The sequence below is a fragment of the Rattus norvegicus genome, chromosome 13 (assembly GCF_021556685.1).
Source record: "Rattus norvegicus strain SHRSP/BbbUtx chromosome 13, alternate assembly SHRSP_T2T, whole genome shotgun sequence".
Taxonomy (NCBI): domain Eukaryota; kingdom Metazoa; phylum Chordata; class Mammalia; order Rodentia; family Muridae; genus Rattus; species Rattus norvegicus.
This window is the reverse complement of record NC_141546.1, coordinates 50,554,433-50,564,001: the sequence shown is the minus strand read 5'-3', so window position 1 is coordinate 50,564,001 and position 9,569 is coordinate 50,554,433. Positions and strand designations below refer to the sequence as shown.

Below are 9,569 nucleotides of genomic sequence, written 5' to 3'. Positions count from 1 at the left end.
ATCGTAATATATACACCAAAAGATGCGACCATACTGTAAACTCTGGAACTCACGCACCTTTATATCGGTTACTGTGGAAACCAGCGTCGGCAGACACACTTTTAAACATGACATGCTTTGAGGACTGTGACACTCGTACCCTGGCCTCTGCTTGTAGCTCAGAGATCTGCCCACCTCTGCCTCCCGAGTGCTGGGACTCAAGGCATGTGCCACCCTGTCTTCGAGGGGGTGAGACTTTTCCTTCTGCGGATGAGGAACCAGGAAGGGAACAGCAAGTACCATCTTTAAGGTTGTGTCGTTACTCACCAGCCTGCAAGACAGCTGTGTAAAACGCATGTACAACTTCCAAGCAGAGAACTGGGAAGTGAAGCTGTTCCGTGTTCAGACGACGCAGAGGGCGGGACAGTGTTTGGGAGGGAGAAAAGAGGGGCAACATGGTAGCCCAGTGACAGCACCTGGACTCAGTCCCCAGCTCTAGAAGGGAACGAGCAAGAAAAGCAACACGGCAGCCACAATAATTAATTTTAGCATGTATTTAGTGTTTCTTATTTATTTGATGGGTATTAGCCAGGCAGAGCCACTGTGACGTTTTTAAATCAGGAGCAAAGCGAATGAAAGTAATTCAGTTAAAAAAAACAAACAAACAAAAAAACCCCTTGGATTAAGAGGCAATTCTGAAGCTCATAAGATTTATTAAAGGCGCTCTCTTTATAACACTTTTCAGTGCACATGATTCTAACAGCAACGCAGTTTGCACCATCCACTCGAACACAGCCTGACAAATTAGCATAAATATAAACAAGCTTACACGCACACCCACAGCATTTCTGAGGACAGACACTGGCTGGGTTTGGGATACTGTAACCCCAGCATTCTGGAGGCAAAGGCAGCGCGATGACAGGGTGGGGCCGCGCTGCACTGCTCAGCTGGGCCAAGTCTAAAGGCAAGAAAAAAACTGAGGGGAGAAGAGGCAGAGGAACTAAAAATGAACTACTGCCCAGCAAGGTGAAAACTGCTATTTGACTTGAGTAAGTTCAAGGAAGTACAGCGTTCAGGAAAACCCTTCTGCGTACTTCACAGCTTCTGAACTTGCTAACAGACGTGCCACTTCCAGAGCAATAACTGGTGCAGAGTGAACCTCAGAGAGGAAACCCAGTGGCAAAAAGGGAAAAGGAAACAAATCCTCTCTGCTGCCACCAGTCAGACAGGACTGGGGCACTCAGGATGGCCTGGTGACTGCACCCCTTCAAAGCTCCCAGAAGCACAAGGGATGGACCACCACGGCTCAGCCGACCACCCGAGGGAGTCCTGCTCTCCAGGCTCTCCCCATAGAGAAAAACACAGGTATATTCAAGCCAACTTCACGGAGCTGCACTGAATGTACAGGCAGCATCTATGAGCCGAAAGCAGGCTACTCGAAAGAAACCCCTCCTGCTCGGGTCACCAGCTAAGATACTAAATGTCTTTCAAATCACACATATTCTTGAGGTAAAAAATATTAAATAATTTCCTTAAGTTAAACCCTAAAGTAGGATATATTTATGACTTGATTGTAGATGAAGGGTTTTTGAAGCTAGGAAATATAGAAGGATCTTTAATCTCCATCAAACAACATGGAAACCAATTACCTGTTAGCAAAACAAGCACTCCCAAAAGGAGGCCAGCCTCTGATCTCCCAATTGATTCTGGGCACATTTCACTACTACTTTTAAATTTTATAAATGAAGCAACCATTATAGAACACAGAAAACACAGTACGATGCTATCTAGTCATGTTATCAATATGCAGTTATATATTAACTTTTTATGCATAGTTTGGAAAGAAACACACATATATTATTGAAGATGGCAGACAGTTGATCGTTGGACAAAATCATTTTAGTTTTAGGAAGCTGCCTTGGTTAAACGTGTGCTGAGCATTTCACCATAAACTTAATCCATATGTTATATTTGGGGACACAATGCACAGGTCCAAGTGACAGACTGCTCAGATTTCCATTCATGAGAAAGTAACTATCTACAAACAGACTGATGGACCAGCTAAATAAAGACAGTGTATCACTGTTAAGGTAAGCATTTAAAATTCAAGACAAGGAGAAACGAGGGCCCCAGTCACTCACTTGGTCCTGAGACTTAATTTCATTCTGATGCTAAGAGTACAACATTTTCAAGGAATACTCTTTGTTTAAAAATTGTCTGCCTATAAAATTGTCAGCACATACTGAGGTGTTTTGAAGCCAGGACTCCACACTGTTTGTACTCCGCACCCAGCAGGAGGCCACACAGAGACATGGACTTGAAATATTTACACTTGTTTCTTATGTTCTCCTGCATGAGGAAAAGTGTCTCCAAGTGTCCTTTTTGGTCATGGATGGTCACCAAGTGCCTGCACAATGGTTTCATACCCACTGAATCCTACTGGGGGTGCCGTCCCCAGAGGACTCTGCTGGGGTCGGGTCTCGGTGTGGTTCACAAGCACGTCCTGGCACGCTTCTACTGCAGTCAGCCCTGTCTGACTCTCGCTGCTCTTCCGTGCTATTCGAAGTACAAGATTCCCAGGGTTTCAGGAAACTAGGTCTTTCTCCATGTTCAAAACACAGGAGGAGTGATTTAGCTAGAGATTCCAGTTCCTCCCAGACAGCACGAGGTTGCTCATTTCCACAGCTGCCTGCAGAGTCAGAGAGGGCACTGAAGCCACCATGAAGCTTGTGAGCCAGGCCGCAGATAGTTTCTGTACAGCTTCTGAGACAGCGCAAGTCACTGGGGCACCCTGTGCAAGAGGGAAAGGAGAAGAGGGTTACAGTTCCACGTGTCAGCATGTGTTAGCACACGAGTCCAGTGATCTTTTAAGTAAAAGGAAGCCTGTGCCACAACTCCGACGCACTGAGGGTTATTCTGCTAAGTGCCTCTCTGACGGACGAACGCTCGGCTTCCCTGACTCTGCAGGCAGAGGTGCTGACGTGTGTTTGGCAGCGGCGGCAGCCCCGGCAGCCCAAGTGCCCACACTGGTAGCTAATCACGCTGGAGGAGTTGTGTGGGCTGCGGTCACAGCTCGGGTCAGGAGAGAACGGGAGCCCCTGGATTATACAGGTCTTGGCGCAGACCCAGTGGGCTGCTTACCTCTCAACGCAGACACAACCATCTCAATGGTTTGCTGTAAGCAAGACTTCAGCTTCAAGAATTCTGATGCGAGGTTTAACACCTTGGAGCCTTGTTGTCTAGAGCCTTCTTCTACTTGAGTTCTGAAGCTTTTCTGAATAAACAAAATTAATACTTAGAAAGAATATGCATGTGACAGGCTAAACAGCAGTAAACCTAGGTCAAAATGACTTCTAACTGTGCAGAATTTCATCATACGTAGTTTATGCTCTGTACAATGAAACTACTTCAATAACAAATTACACTGAAACATTTAATTTTCTCACCAGTGCATTACTTCATTTCTATAAACAAGATCAAAATTAACAACGATCGCTTTTAAAAAGCAGTAAGAATTTAATCTTAATTTAAACCACAGCCCTAGCACATAAAAACAGACTGACATAGCGGCATGGTATTCAACACCATAAAAGGCTAACATTTAATTTCAAAGAATTCAGCTCCACGGTATTTATTTAAATATTTACTTAAACATTTCATTTCAGCCTTCTCAGCACACTGATTTTAAACTCCATCTATCTTTTTCTATAAAGTGAGATATGTGACATGAGAATATTTGAATTCGCCTCTATTTGGCATCGCTTGAGCACATTAGCATTAAATGTGTTTTTTAGTTTATAAAGACTGCAGCCAGGCACAAGCCGCCAGCCCCTGCTCCAGTCACTAAGAAACAGAGGAGGCATTAGGAAGCCCTGGGTATCATGTACCTATTACTAACACGACTGCATCGAGTCCGCCAAAGGAGGACTAGAAAACAAGCTTGCTTGGTTAGCAGCACAGGAGAGCCAGCTCCAGCTGGGGCGCTCAGGGAGAAGAATCAAAGCTCCTCCTACCGTCCTCCATTCCGCAAAGATATTTTCAAGAGACCCGACCAGTTCCACAGCATTAGCTTTCATCTGCCTGGTGACCTACAGAAATGTTAAACTATTTCATTATTCAAGCAATCACCAAGAAACACGCAATTTTTAGGCCTGTGTGAGTCCAGACAGGGAGCTCTGGCCTAGAATCCAGAAGAGATAGAAGTTCCATGTGTGAGTTAAGCAGAAAACGGCTTGAGGGTACTTAAACCATATAAATGGATTCCTTCAGAACAAATGGCACATGGATTTCCACATAGGAAGGCTGTTCCTTGCAGCGTAGTGCAAACCTGTGGACCTAGCGTTGGTCTACTCCACAAAGTCGTCTTCTGACATCCACATATATGTGACACACAGGTCTCCACATGTACACATACACTAACAATAAAAATAAATATGAGAGGATATACTGTGACGTCTAACTATCTCAATATTTGCCTTTTATTTAAATATTTATAGGTAATGAAACTCTCTCAGAAAGAAGCAAGGGTATGAATTACCAGACAAATATGCGATGCTTTGAGAAAGTTATGAGTGTTATGTGACTTTAAGTTAGGATCTGGTGCTGCACAGGGCATCTCACCGAATGACAATCAGAACCAGATGGTGACTGCCCTCAGAGTGAGGCAAGTCTTAAACTAAACCAGAAGGGAAGCTTTGCGGGCCCACTGCTCACTGCTGCCCCGCAGGCGGACGCAGGCTTCTGCAAGGGGTCCTGTCGTGGGCTTAATCAGCTTTACTCACTAAGCTCTTGTCTAGGGCAGCTCAGACTTGCTGTTCCAGTAAGAAGGAAAGAAGTAGGCCATGGTGGCCCAACTCCACTCCCAGCCCTCAGGAGTGAGAGGCACTAGAACCACTCTAAGGTAAGGTTCAGTCAAGCTAGACAACAAAGCAAGTTCCAGGCAAACTAGGTCTATGTGGTAAGACTGGCTCTCAGTAAGAAGAAAAAGTACATGTAAATTCTTTATTTCATGAACCCAGCTTTGAAATTATAATTTCAGTGCCCTCTATGAGCCCATCATACAATCCTGATTGTATTTATTTTTTATGTGTGGTGTATGGTGTGTGTATGATGTGTGGTTTGTATGTATATGTGTAATACATGGTGTGTGTATTATGTGGCATATTGTGGTATATGTGGTTTGTGTGTGTATGTATGTGTGTATGATTTGTGTGATTGTATATGTGTGGTATGTATGTGTGTATGTTTATGTGTGTGTGGTTTATGTGTGTGTGTGTATGTGTATATGTGGTGTGTGTATGTGGTATGTGTGTGTGTATGTGTATATGTGGTGTGTGTATGTGGTGTGTGTGTGTGTGTGTGTGTGTGTATGTGTGTATAACAAAGCTAACATGCACAGCTACTTTAACATTGGGATGAGCACCTCCCTCTGCCACTGCGTCTCCATTCGTCACTGCCTGACTCCACACTCTGAACTCACTGCCAGCAGAAGTTTTACGGACAGAACCCCAGCAGTAGATAAAGGATATCAGTGATGGACGGGGCTGCTCCTGCGCATAGCTGATCTTGGTGTCAGCAGTGTTCTGACTATGACCTAACTGGAGCCCAGAACATCCCTCTCCTCAAAGTCCTGCTACAGAATGAATCGGTCTCACGTCTACTGCAATAGTGCAGAACCCACAGATCTTGATTTAGTGATAGTATGGACTCCTTTGGTTTTGTTCATCTTTTAAAACAGATGGACAAAAATACACAAGCAAGAGAGGCAGACACATTCAGAGAATACAACACACACAGACAAGACGAGCAAGTCAGCGTCTGCCAGCCAGTGTTCCTAGTATTTATTTTTGTTTAAAAATTAAAAAAAAAAAAACAAAAAACAAAAGGGGTTGGGGATTTAGCTCAGTGGTAGAGCGCTTGCCTAGGAAGCGCAAGGCCCTGGGTTCGGTCCCCAGCTCCGAAAAAAAAAAAGAACCAAAAAAAAATTTTTAAATTATTTTATTTTATGTATATGGCACACTGTAGCCATCTTCAGGCACACCAGAGAGGACATCAGATTCCATTACAGATGGTTGTGAGCCACCATGTGGTTGCTGGGATTTAAACTCAGGACCTCTACAAGAGCAGTAAGTGCTCTTAACCACTGAGCCATCTCTCCAGCCCTGTTTAAAAATTTTAAAAAATGTTATATGTGTGGGGATTTTTGCCTGTACATATGTACGTGTGTGTGTGTGTGTGTGTGTGTGTGTACCACCTATGTGGCTGCTACCCTCAGAAGGCAGAATAGGGTATCGGATCTCCTGATAGGGAAGTTCCAGTCAGACTGCCCTGAACCACTGTGTGGGTGGAGCTGAACCCGGGTCCTCGAAGGACTTTCTGCAGTTTCTCCAGCCCTCATTCCTAGCTGTAGTGAGAATCTGGCTTCTTTAAAAATCCAGGCACATGGGGGCCGGAGAGAGGGCTCGGAGGTTAAGAGCACTGGCTGCTCTTCCAGAGGTCCTGAGTTCAAATCCCAGCAACCATATGGTGGCTCACAACCACCTACAATGGTGCCTTCTTCTGGCCTTCAGGCAAACAGAACAAAACCAAACCCCGGCTGTATGACGTGGCGATGCCTTTGTTTTAACCCCAGGTGTGCACAGCTGCTGTCCCCTGCTCTAGGAGGGCGGGGTTTCGGCAGCTGCAATAGTTTACATTTGGAAGTCTGGGACCCTCGAGCCAGGGTAAACTTGAGAGCTCCAAGTGGGCCTGTGGTGGCTGCTACTCCCCGGCTGCTTTCACTATTGTTGGATTCCTGGATGGAGTTATCACCATGATGGAGACTGGACTCCCACGGAACCCCATGCCTCTGATCATCAGGAAGTAGTCTAAAGATGTCTACACCCTTCTCTAACCTTTCTCTCCCACCTAGTGTTGGTGGGTTGGAAGGGATTAGGGTGGAACAAGGTTTGGAAGGGAGGTAGATACTAGAACCCAATTAATGTAGCAGAAAAAGATCTGGCCTACGGCTAGCACGGCTTGAGTCAGGGTTAGTCATCAAGACAGGCAGAGCACCCTTAGAAAGCGCTGACGTCTTCATAGGTCTGCATCTTGATGTGAAATCATGGGTGCGAATGTACCGGAAAATCGCTCAGTTGGAGATGACTGGATCAGTAGGTGCTTACGTTCCTCAGGTAGAAAAGTAAAGACCTAACAGAAAGGTAGGAAAGACATCCAGAGAGTGAACAGTAGGTGTCGCTGCCACACTCCGTATGGTTCAGGAGCTTGAGAGACATGGCAGGCACCACCAGCCTCTTCAGTGAAAAATAACTCATTATAAACTGAAATACATAATACACAAACTCACTGTGTCACACCATCACTTGTGCATTTTAAAGTATTTTAGTCAAGACATCCTGAAATAAAACCATTTTTAAGATCAAGTGTGCATCGGGAGTACCAGAACCTTCCTTACCCTTACCTCCTCTGGTGCACTCTGCCTGGAGACGTCCTGCCTGAGTTCCTGTGCAGTCTCCAGCCCGGAGTCTAAGAGACTCCTCATCCCCGAGGCTGTGCCATCCTGGAGAGCAGCCATGAGCTCCTGTTAGGGGGAATTTCTCACATTGAGCTGGCAAGCACGGGTTTCACATGTTAACATTTTATTAAACATGTGTGTGTGACACACACATATACACACACACACTCACACACTCATATACATACATACAGAGAGAGAGAGAGAGAGAGAGAGAGAGAGAGCGCACACGCAGGCGTCCCAGGACAACTCGTAGGAGTTGGTTCTTTCCTCCCACCCTGCCCACCCTGTGTGTCTAAGGGACAGCGCTGAGGGCATCAGGCTGATGGCCAGCACCTTCCTACTGAGCCACCACACTTGCCTGGCTTTATATATGCTTCAAAATTATAAGATAGTGAAACTGTAACTCATTCCAGTTCATTAAATTTAGCTAAAGTTAGTATAAGAAAATCTACTGGGAAATAAAATTAACAACATTATAATTTAGTACTCAACATGTTAACACATGTTGGAAAAAATGGTCATTTTAGGCAGGCCTTTATGTGCTAGAATACAACACATCTTAATATAGTTCATAGCATAAACAAAGTGGGAAAATATAAATATTCTATAATTACAATTGTTTCATTTATAGACTGGGTGAGAGACAGGTTAATAGTGGCCATCAAAAGATAAAAACGACATTTTTCCTTTAGTTTTTGAGATTGGTTTCACTATGGAGCACAAGGTGTCCTTGATCTCAGCCCCTGGGTACTAGGAGTACAGGTGAGTACCCTACCCTGAGCCCCGATAGGATTTCTTGTTTGTTTTCTGAGACAGGGTCTCTCTGTCCTGGAACTCATTATGTAGTTCAGGCTGATCTTAAACTCACGAAGATCCACCTGCCTCTGCCTCCTGAATGTACTAATGGTGTCTCTCACCATGCCTGGCCCCAAAAGGACTGCAAAGATCTACAATCATCCGAGCACATTTCAACCATATTTTTTTTACTTGAGAAAGGTACTCAAGTAGCGTAGGCTAGCCTCAAATTTGCTTTACAACCAAAAATGATCTTGTTCTTGTGATCCTTCTGTCTCTGCCTCCGAGAGCTGGATTATAAATATGGACTTACAGCAGTGGGCATCAAATCATGCCTGCTGTGCAAACTACCAACAGAGGCCCAGCCCAGCCTTATCCCATCTTGGCCAAAAGAAATTTAAGATTGCCAAACTATTAAAAGTACAAGTTATCCCAAAAAGAGCAATATGCTTTATTCTGTCACTCTGTAGCGATGTTATTACCATCAGACGTCCCAGACTTCCCTCCCAAGTCTTCAGTACCTACACTGTGTTACCTGGGCACTGGAAACCTTGTTGCTGTCTTCCAGAACACAGAGCTTGCTGCCTTTCAGAACAGCTAGCTGAGCCACATGCCCAACAGCCTGCTGTATAATCTCGGTGACTTTGTTTTGAGCCTCTTTTACCATCGACGAAATATCTGAGCAGCATCCCTATGAAATAAAAATGGATCAGTCCATGTATCTCATATATGAGGTTTTAAGGGGTGATAAAGCAAAGACAAAGGGGACGATGGGTAAAGTTATCAGGCATGAGGGGCTGGACTTAAGCCCCCAGTAACAGCACTAAAAGTAACAACAACAACAGAGCTGCAGAGATTCCTTAGTAGATAAGGGCACTGGGTGCTGTGATGGTTGGTATATGCTTGGCCCAGGGAGTGGCACTCTTAGGAGGTGTGACCTGGTTGGAGTGGGCATGGCTTTCTTGGAGTAGGTGTGTCACTGTGGGCAAGGGCTTAAGACCCTCCCTCATCCTGGCTGCCTGAAAGCCAGTCTTCTCCTATTGGCCTTCAGATGAAGATGTAGAACTCTCAGCTCCTCCTGCACCAGGCCTGCCTGGATGCTGCCATGTTCCCACCTTGAGGATAATGGACGGAAGCTCTGAACCTGTAAGTCAGCCCCAATTAAATGTCCTTTATAAGACTTGCCTTGGTCATGGTGTCTGTTCACAGCAGTAAAACCCTAACTATGACAGGTGCTCTTTCAGGGGACAGAGGTTTGACTCCTAACCCCACAGGGAAG

The 9,569-nt window shown here is 45.1% G+C and overlaps 1 protein-coding gene across 3 annotated transcripts in view; it reads right to left on the bottom strand.

Moving 5' to 3' along the window:
* Positions 1-518: 518 nt before the first annotated feature.
* The window catches only part of Kif14 (kinesin family member 14), a 63,530-nt gene continuing 54,479 nt past the window's right edge, over positions 519-9,569 (bottom strand). For 2 of the 3 annotated variants that reach the window (XM_087581220.1, XM_087581219.1), the window contains exons 26-30: positions 8,826-8,981; positions 7,439-7,558; positions 3,993-4,067; positions 3,121-3,253; positions 676-2,770 (exon numbers count right to left, since the gene is read on the bottom strand). In XM_087581220.1, coding sequence (XP_087437346.1) covers positions 2,400-2,770; positions 3,121-3,253; positions 3,993-4,067; positions 7,439-7,558; positions 8,826-8,981 — 855 coding nt within the window. In that variant the 3' untranslated portion in view covers positions 676-2,399. Of the gene's footprint in view, positions 2,771-3,120; positions 3,254-3,992; positions 4,068-7,438; positions 7,559-8,825; positions 8,982-9,569 lie in introns of all 3 variants that reach the window. The other variant, NM_001427233.1, reaches the window with a different exon arrangement.